The sequence below is a fragment of the Gallus gallus genome, chromosome 1, assembly GCF_016699485.2.
Source record: "Gallus gallus isolate bGalGal1 chromosome 1, bGalGal1.mat.broiler.GRCg7b, whole genome shotgun sequence".
NCBI classification, from domain to species: domain Eukaryota; kingdom Metazoa; phylum Chordata; class Aves; order Galliformes; family Phasianidae; genus Gallus; species Gallus gallus.
Window position 1 is genome coordinate 56,755,547 of NC_052532.1, and position 23,130 is coordinate 56,778,676.

Sequence of the window (23,130 nt, forward strand, 5' to 3'; positions counted from 1 at the left end):
TCTAAATATAAAACTCAGCTGCCAGTTTCATTATAATTCTTGCAATATTTCATTTCTCTTTTTAAGACCACAACTGTAGAATTTGTTACTGCATGATAATTCAGCTGACATATAAACAGAAACGAAGGCAAAAGTTATTATTCTTTAAAAATGCATATCCCATCTCTTTCTGCTTATATACTCGATTCTCTTTTTATAGATCGGTGTCTCAATCCTAATTTTATAAGAAAATTGTTTTAAAGATTCACTCTGAAAGTCCCAAATCAGAAGGCTGCTTTATAGACACATTAGGGAATCACCACATTTTAACTAAATTTCTGATTTTTAAACAGCTGTAGATACTTACGTTGGGCTGTATCTTGCTCAAGTTCGTGCAACTGTTCAATGGGACACAGTGTTCCATGCAAAAATTTCATCTACTGCTTTTATTCCTTTTTCTTGGTATCTATCTAACCCGTCTGTCATCTCAGCCAGATTAACTGGCTAATGGCAAGAACTGTGAAAAGCACAGCAATAGCTCCTTCAAGCTCTGACAACTGTTTGTCATATTCTGCATAAGATCATTAATTTTATTCTCTTATAAAACATTACAGATAACCTGAAAATAAAAGCAGAAATTCTTTTAACTACTGAACACACTCTCCAGCTTCATTAACTCCATAGCCTTTCATGAAGGCACCACAGGCTTTGCGTACAGAGACGGGTGACACTAGAATGGTATTAAATAGTTGGTAACCACTGTATAAAGAAAGCAAATGTTTTCAGTCTACAATTTATACTGTAAGCTCGGAACTAAATGGAAAGGCAAAATACTAACTGGGAGACACGGGAAGGGAAAATAGCAGCAGATGCCTAACTGATGCAAAGGGCACATGAGGTTCCAGCACCTTCAAGAACAAGCACTGACAAAAGGAAGCCATGGAGTCTATCAATCACACACAGCACCACTACCAGTCACTTTCCCGAGTCTCTTTCTACAACATACAGAGACAAATGTGACATAAATCATTCCAGCTACAAGCGAACAATCAATTACTGTGATAAGTACAACTTTGGACCTCCAGCATTAAAGCAAGGTCACTAGGAGATAGCAGAGAGCCTGGAAAGCATTAACATACTCAAACACAGCAATACCCACAATACACCGGTTATTTTCCCGAATGAAATATCATTATTATCCTTCACCTCTCCACCCATTTGGGTTGAAATGTCTGCAGCATATGTTACCTCATTTCTGAATTGCTCATCTCCTGCAGGGAAGCTTCAGACTAATCCTATAGCATCAAGGCAAGGTCAGCAAGAGGCAGGAGAAGAATTTGGGATGTGCTATGTTTTTCCACACGCAACATGCCCATTCCTGGCAAGTGAAGAAATCCTTTGCTACTCAAAGTTCAGAAAACCAGTTCTCCAGATTAAAGTCTCGTAAGAAAGTGAATGGTTTTGCTTTAGTCTGAAGTTTCCATTGGATTCTTCAAATTCTAGATACACAGAAGGAGCGCATGTAAAACAACCAGAATAGTACTATTTAACATATGTGATAGATACTGACAGATCCCAGCTTTAATGTGAAAGAAAAACAAGTCTTCTTTCCCCCAAAAAACAAACAAACAAACAAACAGAGAAGACCTTACAAAGGCTGTTCTCTACTACAGCAATGCCATTAATTTAGATGTTCAGAGATAAGGATAGTACAGATAATTTCAGTATGTTAATTAAACAACTTCGCATTTAGGCTATGTCTCGTGCAATCCAGAAGTCCAAAATCTTTTGCACTGACTTCATGAAGCAACGTTTTGGTAGCAAGGGACTGCAGGGGAAGCCTCTGTGAGCAGCGCCCAGCAGCTGTCCCAGATCAGATCAGAGCCAACCCCAGCTGCTTCAAAAGGCACCCACCGCAGCCAGCACTGAGCCATGGGAGACACTGGGCGCAACTCTGGGAGAGCAGACTGAAGGAAAGGAAAAACAGCTGCAAATTGCAGCTCAGGGAGAGCACTGAGAAAACAAGAGAGAAACAGCTCTGCAGCCAGCAAGGTCAGCTCTCTGTAGACCAGGAGACGACCATGGCAGAGCAGGCTGTCTCCCTGCTGCCCATGACAGCAGCTTGAGCAGATCTACATACAGCACATGTCCACATGCAGCTTCTGGAGAAGCTCAGGGTACAGCAGGTGCACAGAGCGACCACAAAGGAGTGGCGGACACAAACTGTGGACTGACAGCAGCCACCATTCCTCATTTGTCTGTGCTGTTCAGGAGGAGGAGAGAGAAAAGGATGGATGCGGGATGGTGTTTTCACTTTGCTTTTCATTCTCACAGCACTAGTCTGTTATCAGCAGGCAATAGGTTACATTAATCTCTCTTATGCTGAGTGCTTTGCTTCTGAGGGTAATTGGCAAATGAGCTCCCTGTTCTTAACTCATGAACTATTTTCAGTGCATTTTCTCTCTGTCTTCTGTTTCAAAGGGAGAGTGAGTAAGCACCATGGACTATCTATGGGTGTGAAATATTTGAGATTGTTGAACTGCTTCAGTTTGACTGAAAGAATCCAGGTTCAAGGGGAAAAAATAAAAACAAAGCACTCTCGATTCAAGCCTTCATTTTTCCACATCCTTAAGTCGGCAACATTACTTGAAAAGTTGTTTCACTTTATTAGAATATGAATGAAAATGAATGAATGCAGTAAGAAACCAGTTCCCGCACAGGACACCATTTCCCTTGACTCAGTCTCCTATTCCTTTCCTCCATTACTTCATACACCTTTCACACTGAAAGTTACCTCAAAGGATTCTCTACTCAGACAAAACCTTTACCCAGTATAACTTTGTACCCATTGTCCATTGTCTTCTCCATGATACTCCTGGAGAAGTGAGACTCCATCATCTTTGTAGCTGCCCTTTAGATGCTGGAATACTATGATGAGATCTCTCCAAGCTTTCTCTTTTCCATGGCAAAAAGAACCAACCCATTCATCTTTTTCCTTGTAGGATAGTTTCTCCAGCCCCCTTTGATCATCTTTGTGGCTCGCCTTTGGACCTTGTCCAACCTATCCTCATCTTGAATTGAATTGCGGGGGCCAGAACAGGATACAGAACTCCATGACTAGCCTGGTTTTTATAGTTGCTAAGCCAATCTCTTCATGAGGCCCCTGCTACACTACTGTGCCCAGACTCAGGGATCCCAGCACTAGAAAGACACGGAGCTGTTAAAGAGAGTCCAGAGGAGGACTGCAAGGATATCAGAGGGCTGGAGCACCTCTCCTGTGAAGAAAGGTATAAGGAGCTGAACTCATTCAGCCAGGAGAAGAGAAAGCTTTGGGGCGATCTCATTGTGGCCTTCCAGTAGTTAATGGGAGCTCAAAAACAGGAGGGAGACCATTTTTTTTATATGCTCTGATAGCGATCGCACAAGAGGGAATGGTTCTGAAATAACAGAGGGGAGACTCAGATTATACACTAGGAGAAAATTTTTCACTCTTTCACAGCTGCCCAGAGAAGCTGTGGGTTCCCCATCTCTGGAGGCACTCAAAGCCACGTTGGATGGGGCCCCGGGCAGCCCTGCCCATGGCAGGGGGTTGGAATGGGATGAGCCATTCTATCATCAAAAAGCCACTCTGTGAATCCTACTAGAAGAGTACAATCACTTGAGTACCTGTAGTAAAGATTCACTGTTGCTCAAGAGGAACAGATCTGTGGATCTGAAGGAGCATTACTTCCCTTCACTGCTTTCTCAAACTGATGAAGCAGAGAAACAGCTTCAGTTGTGCATCCTTGCAAGGAGGGATTTTTCCTTTGGCAAACACATACATTCTTCTCTCGTGTTGCTTTGGGTTGACATGTCTTAGCATTTCATTAGTATATTCATTTCCACAGTAAACTATGCCAATCATTCACAAGCCCAATAACGTATTTAAACAAATGGGATTTTTGAAAGTCTTTCCTTCAATGAGTTTTGAAATGTGTGCAATTAGCTCTATGCCCCTGAAAGAATTTTAGCTACTGCCTCTTCTCACATCCCGTTCAATTCAATTCTCTGATCTTTTCCTCAGAGTGCTCTCATTTTCTCTTTAATTTCAGCCAGTAACTGTGGCATGTCTGAAACTGCTCAGATTGCTCTTCCTATTCCGATGACCACTATTTGGCTAATTCTCACTTTATCTCTCCTTACAGATACCCGTGCCCAAGCCATCCTGCTTCAAAACAGCCTGTCTTCAATACCAGAAGCAACTTTTTCACCTCTTTCAGTATCAAGTAGAACACAGCCTAATGGACTTACCTTTCTAGATGCAATTGCACTACATGATCAGTTTCCCATGTTAGCCTTCACTTCTCTCAACACCAGCACGACACTTCGTACTTGCAAGCATCACACAGAAGAAGAGGAAACATGATACGTCATCGTAGGAATATCTACTGTGTCCTCAGCAGCTTACACGTAGGTTTACAGCTCAGAATTTTTTTTTTCCTTCAAGTCTCTTACCTTCTTCTTAGGACATACAACGGTCCAGGCCAAAAGATCTCTTGGTTTTCAACAGTCTGATCCAAACTTTTTTGACTTTTTTAATCGACATTGCAATCAAAAATGCAGGCTCAGGATTCTTGATAGCATGTTTAATTAGACAATACCACACATCTTTTCCAAAATACTTCACACCTCGGGATGCAGTTCCACTGAGCATAGTTGTTGCTGCTACAGAAATGTCCCACCCTCCCTGCTGCACCTACCTGACCACTGCCTCTTGTGTCTCCCACCAGACCTAATACATGAGCGCCATGTGGTAGATCAGCTCAGCAAGTCAAACCACAGCAAAAAAAGAAAAAAAAGAAAAAACCAACCAGGCACAACTCACTTTTTTAGACAGAATCTTGCTGTGAGGGTTTCTAAAGTTATAAACATGAATAGCTCAAGTGTTGAAAGTTAAGTAATGCCTTATTATTTACCAAATATAAAAGTTGGTGGTATTTCCAATATGTTATTTGGAAATATCCTGGTTTATTCCATCTCTACACTATTTTACCTTCCTAAAAATGTCTGCTCAGTTACAGGGGAAAAAAAAAGTCGATTTAGCCACCTTATGTTGACAATACATGCATATAAGATGACCGATATATGCCTGTTAAGTATCAGACCTTATCATTAAATTTCAGATCATCACAGATGGGAGACGTTTTATTCAAATACTGAGCAAATATCTATGTAAAAAGTAGGTAAGTACTACAGTAGACTTTTCAGTTTACCTGTCAACAATGTCAGTCTGCCATTGTTACTTCCAGTTTCAAATCTGTTCAAGCTTAACAACAAAAGCCAAAATACTACTGCCTATATTGCCAAAATACTATTGCCTTTATTGCCAAAATTAAAGAGCAGTTGCAAGTTATGCAAGCAGCACTTGAAAGCTCAGCTTCACTGAATGGGTTCTGAAAAGAAGCTGCTTAGTAAGAAAGGGAGAAGCAATGGGACAAAACTATTAAGTTAGACAGTGATATAGGTTCAGTTACAGTTACACACAACCTTCTCCCTACATTTAGGGGTGTAGGTATGTATTCAATATAATCACTGTGGTACCTAAAATCTCAGGAAAACAACACTGAAATATATATTTTTGCACACCGATTCTTCCATTCTGTAATTCCAGTCCACTTGGAGCACGAGCTGCAAAGTTTCTGAGAATGTATATGCACTCTTACCCAAACACATAAATTATCAGTACAATGAGACTGCTAGAATTTAAATACATTGCTAGAAAGAGAGAAAGGACCATTACTTTTACAAAATATTTTGACAACTGGTACAATCAGCGTAATTATATGATGAAAGCGTTATGTGGAAAGCTGATTTTTTACACAGTGGAAAACCTATTATTATTATATAGTATTGTAACTACTACAAATTATACAAATTGGAGGGGCAACATCTTTTCAAACTGCAGTTAAAGTCCACGCTCAGGTTATCCAAAGAGCTTTACATTCAAAAACACCCTCGGAAGGCAAATAACCTTTTCACTAGCATGTAAGAGTGTCAGGAAGAGACAGAGTCCAGTTTAATTCATAATGGCATTAACCATCATGGATTGCATGCAGCAGTTTAATGAGAAGTAATTCTGCTGGTAATGGTTTCATGACAAGGCAGAGTTAACCTCACCGAAGTACTTCTGTTTAGTATCATCCATTAAGCAGACACAAAACCTCCCTCTCCTTCCTACGTAAGCTGACATTTCTGCTTATTCTTCCCAACTATACTGATTGCATTAAGCTGCTTTAAAAGAACACTTATAATTACTTCTTGTCCCTGTCCTTCTTAAATCATTGCTTTACAGAAGTGAAGGCCTGAAGGAACCTAGACCATTTACTGTACATTGCCATCAACATAAGCTGCCTCAAGAAGATCAGAAAAATCACATTTAAGTAAAGTACAGCAGACCCGAAAACTAAATAGTGTGTCAGTGAGAGCAGAGAGGAAAAGGCTTTTAAACGCTGAAATTGTATTTGAAGGACTTGTTTTGGTGTGAAAATGATTAGTTGAGATAAAACAGGACGACACCAGCAAGCAAATCATGGCATAAGATTTATAGAAAAGAAAAAAAAAAAGCCTACAGCAATCTGACCTAAAGGAAGTTTCTTTAGCCCTTTAAAACAAGTAATCAGCACAACCCTTCACATATGAAGCAAAGTGCTCCACTCAGGAATTCAGTCTCTCTGCTGCAGCTCACACTCTCATTGCCCTCCACTATTTTCCCAGTCTGACACACCAAGGAAGGGGAAAAAATCAGCTGTCCCATCTTACTTTAGATACTGCCTTAACAGACTTGTAACTACTAGATGCATGTTGAAGTAAATGAAAGCTATTCTATCTTTCCCACAAGCGATGCAGAAAGAAAGGCTTAACATTGGATTTAGAGTAGTTCTAAGAGTAGGGGTGTCCAAATCATTTGAGCACAGCCAATACAAATGTCAGTGGTAGTGACGGTGCACAGCCTGTAGCAGGTTTGTGCTCCTGTTCAGTGGCAATGCCCTTTTGTACAACAAGCGCACATACCAGTTATTAGGTTTTAGGAGAGAGAGGCCACTAGAAGAGGAGGAAAGGAGAGAAATTAATTGAATCAAAAGCAGTCTTTGAAGAGAAACTGAGGTTCAGCCCAAAATGACAAGTTAGGAAGCAGTGACATGATATAGCTTGCACTGATTTAACAGCTGGCAGCCACCAGAAGAGGCAAGCTATTCACTCCCAACACTCACTCCCTTCTCTGCAATGGCCCCAGTACTTGCATGATGACAAAGCCACTTGTTTTCACCTGCCTATCTGACAGAAACTAACCTAACCAGTTTAGTCCCTGTTTACCAAGCTAGTTTGCAGCACAGTCAGACAACTATCAGAGCCAATCTATGAAAGGCAGTGGGGCTGCGTAATCTGTAAGAAGCAGAACTGTCTCGGTTGACAATGAAAGTCGCCAGGCCTGCTGCATAACTCTGCCCTCATTAGTCATTAGCACTCAGAACTAGTATGAGTTAGTAGATTGTCAACAGCTTACACAACCAGATGGCAGGGAGAGATGCTCTTCTGAAATCAATCTGAAAAACTGCCTAGAATTTAGCCATATTCTCTGCACAACAGAGAATTAAGATGTTATCATGTCCAGATGCACATATGGGCGCTGGGTGCAAAGTGAATGCCAGGTGATGCAAACTTTCAGAGAGCACAGCATCTAAGGTGATCTCAGTCTGACCACCTTCAGGTATCCTGAGCCCTTCTTTGGAGAGATATTTAGCTTTATCAGTTCCTTGACATTTCCAGGTATCAGTAGCTTCAGCTCCAAGAACAGCTGCTGCAGGTGCCAGTTTTGTTTGATTGGATTTTTTGCAGTAGTTTCTTCGGGTGTGGATCTTGGGGGTGTTTTTTATTTGTTTCAAGAGATTGAATAAAAAATACTAACGGATCTTGCACGCTCACTTGTAAGTCTTTCAACTGCAGAGCTATCTACACTGCAGCCTCACGAAAAACACGTAATATTGTACGCTTACGTAACAAACAAATCCCTAACGCCGGGTATCAGGCCTATCAACAGTTAGGTGAACTGCACCACGTATTAAAAGTGTTTTTTGATCCATGTGGGACACTGTTGGAGTGCCTTCAGCTGTTCCACTTCCTTCCCAACGTCTAGAAGAGCTGACTGCTCCGCAGCAATGAAGGGCCTGGACTGCACTGCCTACAGTGTGCTGCCTGGTTATTCAGCTTCCCTAATGAAGATGAGCTATTTAGAAAGACCAGGTTGCCTAATAGAGATGAGCTATTTAGAAAGACTGTGACACATGACAAATAGTACCAGTACTTTGTTATTTCATGCAATGCACATTCTGTAAATCTTTCAACATCTTGAGCAATGCTGTCAGTAGATACTATCAGTTGTCTCATTCTCAAGCTCAATCATAGTAAAAGTTCTGGAGGCAAACAGGTAACAAACCCAAAGGCTCCCCTGAGCCGCTGACAGAAATGCCAAAACGTCATTTTTTGACAGAAGTACCAAAAAAAAAAAAAAAAGCAAGGACTGTGCCCATGCACTGGGCAATGTCAGGCATGCTTTGAGAACGCAGTTTGCAAAGAGGCAATACCTGCTCCTATTTCCCCCAGTCTAGCACCATTAACCAGTATTAGCACAGCCTTAATACTCCACTGCTGCAAATCCCTTCTTCCTGGGTTACTTACTGTGGCTATTTTTATAGAAGGCAGCAACAGCAAATTTGCCTTCAGCCTGCTTTACACACCTCTTAATTGGGGCCTTAAACTGAATATGCCATATCACCTAACCGCTTTAAAAGTTTCTGAACCAGATGGTGATTGGTTTTAAAGGCCTCCTAACACTCACCAGAACAGTTGGTCTCTGCAGTTGTACCCAAAATGAATTTATTTCCTTCAAAATTTAAATCATGGAATATCTCTCTTCCTTTAAGGAAAAAGGCTTAAAGATATTTTTAACCTCCTCTGCTTCTCAGCTGTGCAATTCCCGCCCCCCCCCTCAGTCTACAATCCTCTTCAGATACTGCCAAGAACTCTTGTCCCTTGATCAAGCTTTTTTTGTTAGCAGAATCATTTCTTCAGCTTCCAGCCACTAAAGAGTATATGATGTCCTCTATAGCATTGAAATACCTGACTTTTACATGGCAAATAGACTTGCAGTCAACCGCAAGCAGAGACAGATGCTTCATTTTTGAAGAAATCCGAGAGCAAACTGGCTCATCATCTCTAGCTCGCCACCCTCATTTCAAACGCAGATGGAGTAGCTGATTACATTAACTTCTATTTAAGCTATGATACAAGCAAACTGTTTCAGATACACAAATAATGAGTTTAAATATCAGATGTTACTTTGGCTGGCGGGCAGAGCTGTAAGTAGAATAAGCTCCTTCAATCAACTGGATAATGCCCATCACTTAGGGATCTTTATTGGATTTTCAGCTGCTTATAGAGGTCCAGAGGGGCATACTGGCAAAACGGCATCTGTGTAGTCTATAACGTATCAAGAAGTTGTTTCTACACATTATTCCATCTACAGTAATCTAACTGCTCAATCCTTCTCAGATGGATCTAATGAAGCATAGTTATTTTCAGGCCACGCGGAAACTTCAAATAGCACAGAACAAAGCTGAGCAGAGTTCGGGAGTTGAGTTACATCAGCACTAAGGTTTAATTTTATCTGCATCGATTATTTTTGTTCTGGTTACAATTTGACACACTGATTTTAATCTAAAGCTCTAAACAGTTCAGATCCAGGTTAGAGAAACCAGCTTCGCTTTATCATAAGCTATCTACAGTTGTCTACATTACTTGCAAAAGGACAAATCACATCCTTTGCTCTAGATTTTGGACACAAACGCTTTTAGAGGTAATCTTTACATCACAGTCTATGCAACCCAGTTCTACAGCTTCAGAAGGGGAAAAAAAACACATATATAGATATCAATCTGGCACACATACATATAACTCTTACAACGCCTCCTTTTTCTTCACAGTGGGAGAAACACAAATAACACTGGAACAGAAATGCACACAGGAAGACATAAAGCAGAGGATCTAATATAAGAGGTCCCCTGAAAGTGAGCACAGACATTTACTATTCCTGTAAAAATTATAAAAGACATTAAGATTCACTTACTTTGGGGGGGGAGGGGGAACCAAACAATAAATTAATTCTTCAGGAGAAGATTTCTAGCTCAAACTTTGCTTGATTTGATTGTGAGTGAAGACAGGAAGTCTGCCCAAAAAAAGCAACATATCCAAGCATTTTATCTTGGGCATCAATACAACAAGCAGTGATTATATGAAAATGTTTTGATGTAAGTTAAGTAAATGAAGCATTTGCAATTCAAGAATGAAAACATATGTTATTACAGGTCTTCAGCTTTGTCTGCATTGATATACACAGGAGACCAACGGGCTGGAATGTGGCTCTGTGGAAGGAGCTCATGGCTCTGGCAAACAGCGAGCTGACCATGACCCAGTAAAGCAACCACAGCACAGGGCTGAAGGAATCTTGGGCTGCATCACCTGAGCTGCCCACAGATGGAGGGAGGCAATCTTCCCCTCTGCTCAGCACCAGCACAGCCACACCTGCAGGGTGGATCCAGTCCTGGGATCCTCAGTACAAGAGCAACAAGGAGGCACTGGAGCAAGTCCAGCCAAGTGCCACAGAGAGAGAAAAGAACTAAGTCAGCCTTCAGATGAGGAGCACTGAGAGCTACGAATCTTCGGCCTTGAGAAAAGAGAAAGTGAAGGGGGACATCCACTTGGAGGGAAGAGGCAGACTTCTCACAGCCGTGATGGGACAAGAGGCAACAGTCACAAACTGAAGCACATGCGGTCCCATTTGAACAGAATTATTTTTTCTTTCCATTTTTTAATTTTTCTTTGGTACCGTGAGGTCAGCCTAACACTGGAAGACATTGTCCAAGGATGCTGTGGACACTTTTCTGAGCAGGTTGTTCTAACTGATCTTGTTTGGCTAGTGGGCTGGACTACATGATCCTTTCTATCCTCAATTGTTCAGTTATCCTGTGCAAGTTTTCTGGGTCTATCACTACACTTATACATCTGGTTTAAACAAAACATAATTTGACTGCTAGATTTACTCCACGATGTTAATAGTGGATTAGTTAGAACAGGATGTGCAATAGGGTTTAGCCTTGCAATAAAAAGCTGTACGAAAGGAATACTTCCAAATTCATAATAGAGAAAAACTAGGGGAAACTGTAAAAACAGGGAAAAAGGATTTACCCGTATGAAGGCATCAGGGCAACACTGAAGTCAGGATGTAGGCCCCCTAATGACTACCTACATTCAGGATGGCCAACCACAGAGGTATCTAAACTCCTCTCATACTCCACTGCTTGACCTGAGAATCACCAGAGCTCTGTCTATTCCCACTCACCCACCAGTGCACGCCAGACACACTGGCAGGGAAGCCAAGCAAAGCACAGCTGTCACACTTTCCCACGATGGGGCACTAAGAATACAGAGTATAGCTCGGGGATTAGAAGGGGACCAATTATTTTGTTTCTCCAACAGAGGTGGACAGCAGAGCTCACTCCGGTTGTCGTAGCTGAAACCCACACATCTCCAGGGAATGCTCATCTCAGGGCCACTTTTGATTACAGACACACCTTATCTCCCCACTGACGGCTCTTACTCTGCAGAAGAGGATCCAGGAATTACAGCCAGAAAAGAATGTAACATAACCCAAACAACCTTCTGGTTAGGGCACTCAGACACAGCCAAGATTATCTTCAGTCCTGCTGCTGCCCTCCTTGAACACAAACAAGTGAGCACATGTTACTGCACAACCTTTTTTGTGTCCTAAAGCATACTAACGCTTTTTCTTGGGTCTACTGATCAATTTAACATTGCTTCCTATAGGAAAAGGACAGTGCACCCCAATTATGAATGTATTTTTTTTCTTCCTCCAACAAATGATCTCAGGAACTGGTGAGAAGGACTTTAAATGTGCCTAACACCTGACTCATCAAGCTATTTGAAGAGTGACAACTCCCTCACTTTACAATATAATTTGTTGTACAACTGTTTAAATACACCCAGAGTAAGCTTTCTCTAAGAGGAAGTTCTTACTTTCAGCAATTCAAACCTTAGAGTGCATAAGATAACCTCGAACTGAATATCCATCTTCAGAGAACACAAGAATTAAGATTGTACACGATGAAGCCAGTTCAGGTTAGATTCCACCCAGAATAGAAAAGAATATAAAATATATATTCTGTATATATTGTATACAATATATTGTAAAGATACAGGGAAAAAAAAATAATGTTGAATATCACTTGTTTTCTGTACACCTTAAAACTGCTGTCATCAAAAACCCAACCATGCATTTGTGCCAATATCAGCAAGCCTGATGTTGGCTGCAACAGAACAGGTCTTCTACACATCACTCAGCAGAGCTTGGTCACAGTAGCAGACACTTTAACAGGCTTGGTTCTCTTGTTTTGTTGTTGGTTTTTTTGTTCGTTTGTTTTAGATCAACAAAGTAACGTTCAGATTTACAATACTGATCATCTGACCATACTGAAAAGCCAAAGCTTTATTTCCCAATTTGTACAACTTCCTCATGATTTTGCCCCCTTTCCTCGTTCTCCTCCCACATAACATCACTTTGGGAAAAATACCAGTTGCATGTGAGGCATGGATTTAGTTTCATGAGAAACAGTTAACAGTAGTTCACATTAACAAGTCAAGCACTGGCACTAACAGTGCTAACTTCCTTTCTCCAGTATACAAGATTTCCACTTTTCTTACCTTAATCAGTCTGTACAGCACCCAGTACCACAGCTAGCTAGAAGTAAGAATCTTTACACATCTGTAGAGGGTTTGAGTTTTCTTTGAGACCCCCACTTTTAAGTAGGGATGCTAGCCCAATCACTCAGTACTGACAGCTAGAAGTCACTCTTTCTTAGCAAGAATAAGGGCAGCATTCAAAGCTACTTCTTCCATGCTCATTACAAGAGCAGCACATTTTACTGAAGCATTAAGAGACTTCAAACGATGTCCCCAGAGGTCCCAGAAACTGACACAGGAGAGCACAGCAGCAGCAAGTTGCTGCTCATTTTCACATCACGTTGATGTACCCTCAGTGAAGACAAGCACTGAAGTAAGAACTCAGCTTGAGATTTAACAGACTACGTGTGGACATCACTTTTGTTAACATGCTTTTGGTCCTTTCCTTCATAAACAACAGAGCACAGTGAAATGCCTAAAAGGACAGCTCATTTGGGCTTTAGGCTGTGGCATGCCAACATGGCACACCATCGTGAAGTTAGAAAGCATTATCCTCAGAGGTTGAGGGGCAACACTTGCCTGGGCACAGCATCACATCAGCATACCTATCCTTCTTGTGCTGTTCTAAGCCACCCGTGCTGCTCACAGCTCTGTCCCCAGCACTCCTGCAAGGCACGTGTTGGCTCTGCAGCGCCTCATGCCACCTCTGTTCTTCCCAACGCTGCACTGCAAGCCAACTGCATGATGTAGTCATCTACTGAATAGCTCTGAGTGATGTTATTGAAACAAAACTAGAAACCCATACCACTGGCAAGCCAAGCAGAAGTTTTACAAGCGGTTTGGCCTAGTAAGACACAGCAATTTGTTTGGCTGCTTTTCATTTACACAATTTGGCCTTTGTCTATCCATCCCCAAACATCAATATCCCAAAAGGAAAATGTCAGTCTGTTCAGAAAATACTGCCTGAGAGCTGGTAAAGAACGACAGATCGGATCAATCCTACATCCTGAATATCAAAGGCTTCCTTTCTCAGAACGTCACCTCGCTCTGCACTCGTTTCCATGAGAAGTGCTTTAAGAGCTTTTAAGTGAATAAAGCATTAACGTAAATGGAACAAACAATTAAATTTATGAAATGAATTTGCCAGGCTGCACGCGAGATCAGCTGACAGTCTCAAATGAAAATAAATATACTTCTCCATACCGCAACGCATTAAAAATTTACAACACTCATCCTCGCTCCAGTTGGATTTGCAGACAGAATGATGCTGAAGAGTTTTAAGAAAGCTTCCTTACTTTTGTAGCAAACGTCAGCATTCACGGCTGCCTGAGCAGCAACAAATTCGGTATTTTCAATGAGAAAGACAGATTTTAAATTCTACTTTAGTTAATGCCGGAGTAATGGAGAAAACAGTATTAAATATTAATTCCATTCAAAAGCAGAATTGACCTGAGGAGATGTAACTAGCCACATAAGCCCACATTACCACCAGATAGCAGACTTCTGAAGGCTGTTCATACCCCACAGACTGCTATCTCTATGCATGCACGAGCTGATGCTACAGTACATTAGGAAGGACTAGCGGATGAGAAGTAGCTTTGCCATTTTAAAAGCTGTACATTTTCACTAAAGTCTCCCTTCTACATCACCAGTAAAGCCATGGTGATGTTGCTAATCAGACGTTCGTACTTTAGCAACAAGACAACTGGAAAGCTCGGAGTATTATTCTGTTTCTGAAGCAAGCACGTTGCACCTGTGAAAGTGTTCGCTGATTGCTCAGAGCTGTTCTGAGACAATGGTGTTTTGTTTTAAAATTATGTAGGGCAAGTATAAATATTTATGCGAAGAGTATGAGTTCATCTTCAATTTGTGCCAACTGTCATGTAAACAGAGCACAGACACTATCGCATGATCTTTCAAAGGATGATATAGGAAGCGCACATAAAACTGAACTGAGCTCATCAAAACTGCTAACGAATATGGTAACCGTCCACAAAAAGCTGGAAACCACAAATGAAGAGTGAAAACAAAACTAATGTGATTTTGCCCACTGGCAGTTAACAGAATGAAACTCCACTGCGAGGCTTAATTCATTTTATTGCCATTGTGTTTCCCTAAGAGAACTCAGCATTATAAACAAATCAACAGATCGAGATAAGTTTAAAGAAATAGGAATGTATTCCATTTTTGATGGGTGCCGTAGTGCAGAACAGACAGAAAAGAGCACACAGAGCAGCCGCCTCCTACACACACCTCTCCCACCCCTGCAGTTTGTAGACATGCAAGTCACAAAACGGAGCCTTTGGAAAATATTTGAATTCCTCAGTCAAATTAAGCACATATTAAATAAAGTATGGGAAAAGAAGACATAGAAGTGCTACGTAAACATCAGCAAACGACATTCTGATATACAAGATCATCATCAATTAACTGACCGATAACAAATTCACTATTTGCTCGTCTACACAAACCACGACCTTCATTTACACTATGGAGAATGGCTAAAATGAAAACAATGGTATCAGTAAGACTGATGTTGATCAATCACAGCATTACAAGAAATCAGAAGGCACCGTTTAAATCACTAAGGCTGAAACTTTGCATCTTTCAACTAACATTTAATAGGCAATGAAATTTTACTCCGGACATTAAAACCAATAGCATTCTAAGCACTGTTTAGAAGCTCCCTAAAATCCTGTCACAAGCCTAATTCTAAAAGCTCAGCTACGGACCCCCCCCAGCATTTCTCTCAGAAATGTTGACTGGACAATGTTTTGCTTTTTTCTCTTGTTCCTGTTATTATGCCAGAATGCATATTCTAAGCTAGCTGCTGTTTTATTCCAGGACATCAAATAAAAACAAAACAAAAAAGCCCCACAAACCAAGTTACAGGTCTAAAGGAAAGAAGCATTAACTTTCAGGTATACGTATACTTCAAACAAAGCCAGTTTTGCAAGAAAACTGGAAAGGAAAAACCTCATACATACAATACTACATGTTATTACAGCTTCAAAAATGAAGGAATTTGAATATTTACTAGTTTATGGTGCTTGTTATGGTAGAATACATCTACTTTAATATATATTAATAAGCTTTCCCACTTCACAGATGGGAACAGAGCGGGGGGGAAACATGGCTTACTCAAATTAAGACTATAAAAGGATCTGAAACAACCAATTACACAGGCGCTAGTCTGGGATCTTTATTACTGGCTTCTTCTCAGTTTAACCAAAACCACTTCAGCTTTGGCACTGCCAGAGTCACTCGAAATTCCTTAATTCTTTGGCAGAGGACAGAACTCACTGGACTTGAGCTCAAGCCTCTACCTCACTCAAAGGAAACAAGGCAAAACCAAAGAGAAATAAAAACAACAAACGTGTTGATTTCTGCTGAGGTCTAAAACATACTCCTAGTTGCCATGAGAATTTAAAGCTTGCATATCATAGAAGCCAGCAAGTCAGCTCAACAGCCTCTGGTGCCAGATGAAAGCTCTAGTGACCACACAACAATTTGTTGATTCAGCTCAGGCTCCTGAACATATGTAGACGTGTCTCACAGTTACAAGGTGCTAATTTTCAATAAACAGAAGATCCACACCAAAAGGCATTTGTAACAGTCTTTGCACCCATCCCCTGCCCCCTGTGAGAGAAGCTCGGGAGCTTCACGCATCTCTGCAGATGGGAGATCTCTGGGCCACACACAGCAGCTGCCTCACCCACCAAGGACCCCTGTCGATGAGCACATCTGGGATCTGGGTTGAGCACATCAGACACAAGGTGGCCTTGCATCTGCGGACTGAGACACAGAAACATTCCACTTAACCCAACAGGGCAGCTGCCCCCTCTCTCCTCACCCACCGTCATCTCCGGCAACACAGCTCTGAGCGGTGCACTGCAACTGGCCGACACTTATCCCAGCCCACCAAAACTCTTAACCCAGCAAAAGAATGGTTTTGCTCAGTTTTCTGAGCAGAGCTGACTCACCGAGCAATCAGACGAGCACTGACCCAGCCCAAGAGAAATTATAGGAGCCTGCAGTCAGGAGCAGGCCAGCCTGTCCAAGCAGCAAAGGGTTGGTAGAGCCCATGATGCAGAACCTCATGTACACAGCCTCAAACAAAGAGCCAATTCAGGAATGGTAGCCTCTATGGCATATACTTTTCCTTCTTTTCTTGAGGAGTCAGTCAGTCCCTAGAGTGCAAAGCAGGGCAGTGGGACACGTGGCACCCTCTTAACAGCTGCAAGAGGGAACCCTGACTTTGGAGTGGAGAATGGGCTAAGGAGCAACCAAGAAATGTTATGTTTCTTCAGGGACTAAAGGAAGAACGTGCTTAAATCAATACAAATAGCAGAAAAACTGTGTTCTCCAGGAATTTATACCTCAAGGTACTTGCAATTTAAATAACCATCCTCAAAAAGTACATGAGTCACCTTTCTTTTCAAATGATGCTACTTCGTGGCACAGTTGTAAAAAACATCAAAAGCTCAATGGCAAAGTTCTATATCTACCGTCAGTGAACTGCTCCAGGATAAGGGGAAAAAAAAGTAAAGTTCTTTCAAGAAGGCCTCACAGAACACAGAATTCATCTTGAGAACAAGAATCGTCAATTTTAAAATGATTACATAGAAATGCAAGCAGTTGGGTTTTGTGTAGTAACAAAAGTACATACATATGTATGTACTGCAACAGGTTGCCCGAGGAGGCTGTGGATGCCCCATCCCTGGAGGCATTCAAGGCCAGGCTGGATGTGGCTCTGGGCAGCCTGGTCTGCTGGTTGGCAACCCTGCACATAGCAGGGGGTTGAAACTGAATGATCACTGTGGTCCTTTTCAACCCAGGCCATTCTGTGATTCTATGATACGTACACTGCACACAGCTGAGAGCAGGATTTCCTTTATTGCCCCCAAACCTGCTCAAATAAAATGCTGATTTCTAAGCTACCAAGTTTCATTTACCAATCACTGAAGATGCAACCGCATGTAAAGCTGCAATAAGGTGGATGGGCGTTTCCTTCCTCCCTTTATGAGGAATTGCAGAGGGCACAGCTTTGTTGACATAATGATGAAGTTTTAAGAAGAACCCTTAATTCTGAACAAAAGGGATGCTCCCTTCCTCCCCCCCCCCCCCCCCCCCATCGTTCTGGCTTTGGAGAATAATCCATTCCCTTTGTTTCAAAAACAAAACAAAATAAAAAGCAATCATTTTCAATGTTAAAAAAACAACCAACAAAAAAGGTTACACGCATTTTAAATGGCAAAGGCTGTTTGGGGAGCATGATTCCTACACCTGACATAATAGGCAAACTGCATACATCACTGGATAATTTCTACCCTACCTGCCACCGAGACATGCTGGAAGCTCAGCGTACGCTCACTGACAGACAAAACATCGCTGGAGAAAGTGCCACACAGAAAGCTGCACAGGGACACTTACAGCTTTTAATTGTCAGTTTGACTGACTTCTCCATGCTTCGTTATAGCCGGCGCCGTACCAGCGCAGCTTCACAAAGCACGCAGCCCCAGAAAGCTAACTCCACGATTACTCCTTTCTCAAGCATTTCAGACAACATTACATTGTGCAAACAAAAGCTGCATCACTTGCTTAAAGAAACGTAAGTTCATTCAGATCTACTTCAAGTCCGGTACACAAGAATAGGTGACATCTATGCGGTGCCCCTAGATCTAGCTGAGTACGTGAGTCATGGATAGGAAAAGGACAAAGACTTCCATGCTGACAATAGGATTTCTGCACATTCCAGACACGTTCTAAGAATAGTGAGCTGTACATCAGGGCCACGCGCCTGCCCACGCCACACACCTTTAACCTTGCACAGACAGTACGTATCACCGGGACAAAAGAAGGCAGGACAGGGCTGACCTAATAACTGTGGAAGAGCATCAAAAATTGGAGACGGCAAAGAATGCCAAGGGTTAGGCAAGGACACCAGGTAACGTCAGAAGACAAAGCCCAGAGCTTACGCAGGTGTAAGGAGCTACTGGACAGCCTCAAGGAAAAGTTGAGCACACAGAGAGGTAAAGGAGTTTTTCTGCTGGAGGGTATTCCAGACAAGGCAGAAAGGGACGGGTGGCTGAGGGGGGCGTTTAAAAACCAAAATGAACAGGTAGATACAGAAATAAAGGGAATTACGGCTTGTCTCTCTTGTGCAAAGCACCAAGGAAACTATGAAGCCCACAGCACACAAACACACGTTACAGTGTTCTGTTGAGCAGACTGTAGCTGTACAAGGCTGTGGCCAGGCGCTCAGCCTGCACACAGAGCAACTAAGCCCAGAGCACAGGCTCAGAACCTCGTAAGGCACATCACAGTGTTTGCCAGAAGAAAGGAAACGCGTATTTGACAGCCTTAGTATATGGACAACAGAAGCCAAAGTGGTCATTTGGAGATGGACAGTGCAGGATCACGCAGAACGCGATGGGGCTGGCACGCATCTGTCAGAGCGGCGGGCTGCACAGCACTGAGGCACTCTCCTGACTACACACGGGAAGGCAGCAAAGAGCCTCTAACGCAGCAGCGTGTACCGCCAGCACAACGCAGCCTCCATCGAGCATGGTTTTACACGCTTCCTAACAAAGTCACAACAATTCCAACGCACGGGCTGGAAGAGAGGAGCAAGAAGCCAATTCACCCAGAACTTTAAGATCTCAGGTTGTGGCGTTTTCCATCAGAAACCCGGCGGCAGCCTCCCGCCTCTCCAACCAATGGAAGGAGTCCCCGGAGCAGAGCGCAGCTGGGAGAGGACAGAGGCCTCCCACGGCCCCGTCCCTTTGTCACCGGCCGGGAGCACGCAGCCAGAGCCCGGCGCAGCGGCCGCCAGCTCCTGCAAGCAGCCTCCCCCACATACCTGGGGCTCCCCAGCAGCTCAGTATCACTGCCCTACTGACCGTGCGGCAGCACGGCGACTGCTGCGGTCTTTATGCAGCCCCAGGCTTCACAGAGCCGTGGAGTGGTCCACCGCGGCTTTTTATCAGTCAGTCAATGCTCTTCTTCTACGAACAACGTCAGTAACCAGCGTGGCTGTAACTGAGTGATATCAGTACACGGGAGTGGTGTTTTGGCTCAGGCTAACAGAGCAACTGCCAGTTCAGAGTCAGAGACGTATACAGAGACACGGCGAGCCGCCGACCTGCACCTTTACTGCAAGGAACAAGTTCTGAGAAACTTACACAGAGCTCCCATAACCCGAACAAGGCACTGTGCTTCCAGCTCTGAACGGTGAGACGCTGTCCCTAAAGGCGTGACAGCCGCGCTCCGCCCGTTTATACAACTTACGGAGCTGCCTGAACATATTTTGCTATACCGCGCTTTGAGGCGAGGGAAACCCACGAGCGAAAAAAGCAGCCAGAGCACGTCAGCACCCGAAGAACTGGAAGCTCTCCTTTCGCTTTGCGGCACGGAAGCCGCGCAGCGCGGTGACCGCAGCCCGGTACCAGCCGGGGCTTTTCGCCCGCTCCCGACCCCTCTCCGTGCGGGGGCCCCGCTCGGTGCCGCGCCGCGCCGCGCCGGCAGGGGGCGCCACAACCGCCAGCCGCCCGTTTTTGTGACGGGGTATTTAAATGTCCGCTGTCAATCACCGCGCACTTCCTACGCCGCCGCCGGGGCTCCCCGCATAATGGGGGCGGCCGCCGGGCCCCGCCGCCCGGCCCCGCCGAGCCCCGCGCCGCCGGCCCCCAACTTGCTCCTTTGTTCGGCCGCCCCCCCGGCCGGCAGCCCGCTATTATCCGCACGCGGGCACACGCACGCCACACGGCCGCCCGGCACCGGCTTTCGGCCGTCACCGGGCGAACAAAACCCGCGGAGAGCCGCGGCCCCCGGCGCGCAGCCCCCGCGTCCCGGCGCGGAGCCACGGGGACGCGTCCCCCACGCCGCCGCAACTTTGGGGACGGGGGCCCGCGGCCGCAGCCGCCGCCGCTCGCTCGCACGGCGTGCCCGGGGCCGGCACCGCGCCGGGAGCGACCCGACCGCGGGGCGAAGGGCGGCCGGGCCGGGGGGGGCCGCGGCCATTGTCCGCCGGCCGGTACCGGGCGGGGGGTGCCCGCCGCGTCGCCTCGCCCCGCCGCCGCCGCCGCCGTCCCGCGCCCCGCCGCTCCCCGCCGCCCGCCGGCGCCTACCTGCCGTGGAACCAGTCCTTGCAGATGTCGCACTCGATCATGAAGCGACTCACGTCGTAGGGCTCCCGACACACGCAGTACACGGGGGTGGCGGCGGCCGCCGCCGCTCCGGCCATCTTTAAAGAACTCCCTGACTGAGGCGCCCGCCGCTCCTCCCCCGCCCGCCGCCGCCGGCACCAATAACAACAGCGCGCGTGCCAGCCCCACACGCCGCGCGCGCCCCGCCGCCCAGAGGCAGGCGGCGCGGGAGCGAGCGGACAACAGCGCGCGGGGACGCGCGCACGTGCGTCACCCGGCCCCCGCGGGGGGAGGCGCGGGGGGCGGGGGGGGAGACGGCCCCGCGCCTGCGCCCCGCGGGCCGCTCCGCACTTCCCACTGATCGTGCGCGAGGAGCGGGCTCCCATTGGTTGCCGGGAGGGGGAGCGCACGTGCCGCCCGCCCGCCCCTCCCCTCGGGGGGCGGGGAGAGGGGAGGCACGCGCTGGCCCGCCCCCCTCCCCCGGGCCGTGTCACGCGGGGAGGCGGTGGGGGAGGGGCAGGGTGCCGCGAGGACACGGAGAGAAAGAGCGCGGGCCACGGCGCGCGCCTCCCCCCCCCTCCCCTTCCCCTTCTTACGTAACCGCGGCGGAAGCAGCCGAGCAGCGCCGAAGACACCCGAAGGTCGGGCTGCCCGCGCAGGCGCAAACCGGTGCGAGCGCGTACGGGCTCGGCGCCGGGACGGAGGGTTGAGTGGAAGGTGCTGTCAAGGTGTGCTGGGCCGGCTCCTTTCTGTCACACCGTGCCTCCAGCATTGCCGTGTTCGCTCCCCCGCCCCTAAGCAGCAGCTAGGAGCTGTCCTGCTTCCTAATGCGGCCCTGTGTTTCCACAACTCGGGATGCAGCCGTGGACACACCACCAATCCAAAGAGCTAGTCCTGAGTTTAACAGCAGTAGAAAGAACTGCCAAGTAACAAATGATGGTTTCAAGGTGTCTGGAAGTAGCATATCCCAGGGCATCTTCATAGAATCGTGGAATCATGCAGGTTGGAAAAGACCACTAAGGTCACCCAGTCCAACCAGCAGCCCACCCCCACCGTACCCACTGCCCACGTCCCTCAGTGCCACCGCCACACGGCTCTGGAACACCTCCAGGGACGGTGACTGCACCACCTCCCTGGGCAGCTGTGCCACCGCAGCACCGCTCTTGCTGAGAGGAACCGTTCCCTAACGCCCAACCCGAACCTGTCCTGATGCAACCTGAGGTCATTACCTCTCATCCTATCACTGTGACCAGGGAGGCTGTGGATGCCCCATCCCTGGAGGCATTCAAGGCCAGGCTGGATGTGGCTCTGGGCAGCCTGGTCTGCTGGTTGGCGGCCCTGCACATAGCAGGGGGTTGAAACTACATGATCATTGTGGTCCTCTTCAACCCGGGCCATTCTGTGAACCATTCACCTTACAGCTGTACACGCAGCCACATTGCAGCCTGAAAGCAAACATCTCCCTGCTCCTTAGTTGCTGTTTCTTGGATCGTCACGTGCTGAATTTTATCTTGAAGCTGAGCTCACCAGCTGCAGTGGTAACTTTATCCAAACTGGCCATAAAAATGCACACATGTTGTGTTTCAGGAGTCCTCTGTAAGTGCCGAAACCCTTAATCACCTTGGTAAAGCACACGTTGGGTATTCCCATAAGAGATGTGCGAGGCTGCCTGACCTGCCTTGTGTTCTTCTGTTCAGGGTTGGCTCAGTGGTACTTGATTCATTTTCAGCTGACGCAGACAAGGGCTGTCCAGCAGTGAGAGTGCCAAGAATGAGGAAGCAGGACGAAGCGGGTCCCTTTACCCTACAGGGACTTTCCCTTTACCAGCCCGGCATACTGCAGCAAGCACAGGTTTCAGGGAGAAAGAAGTTGTGGCAACCTCAGTCACGCAGAGCTAAACTCAATATTTTAACAAGCGCTTTCTCTGCTGCCACAAACAACATCCTTTTGCTGTTGTGATTTCTGTCAGAGCGAGCTGTATCAGCGGCACAGTCTGCTGTGGGCACTCTCTGAGCAGGTGGGGAATGTCTGCTTCGTCTGCTGCAAAAAACATAACATCAAACAGCTCCATCGGGCTCCCTGTCGGATCCGCTCTTGTCAGCTCTTCTCTGCTCAAGATTTCTCTCCGAGCACAAATCCATTCAGCTGCACTTGAATGTGGCACAACAAAAGTTCAGAAGAGCAAAAAAGACCACACACTCACTGAAAGAGA

The 23,130-nt window shown here is 45.7% G+C and overlaps 1 protein-coding gene across 3 annotated transcripts in view; it reads right to left on the bottom strand.

Annotated features, from left to right (window-relative positions):
* KDM7A (lysine demethylase 7A) overlaps nucleotides 1-21,059 on the bottom strand; it is a 59,249-nt gene extending 38,190 nt beyond the window's left edge. For 2 of the 3 annotated variants that reach the window (XM_015287467.4, XM_015287459.4), the window contains exon 1: nucleotides 20,901-21,059. In XM_015287467.4, the coding sequence (XP_015142953.2) occupies nucleotides 20,901-21,016 (116 nt within the window). In that variant the 5' untranslated portion in view covers nucleotides 21,017-21,059. Of the gene's footprint in view, nucleotides 1-346; nucleotides 10,573-20,900 lie in introns of those variants that run through there. The other variant, XM_046910118.1, reaches the window with a different exon arrangement.
* Nucleotides 21,060-23,130: the final 2,071 nt, after the last annotated feature.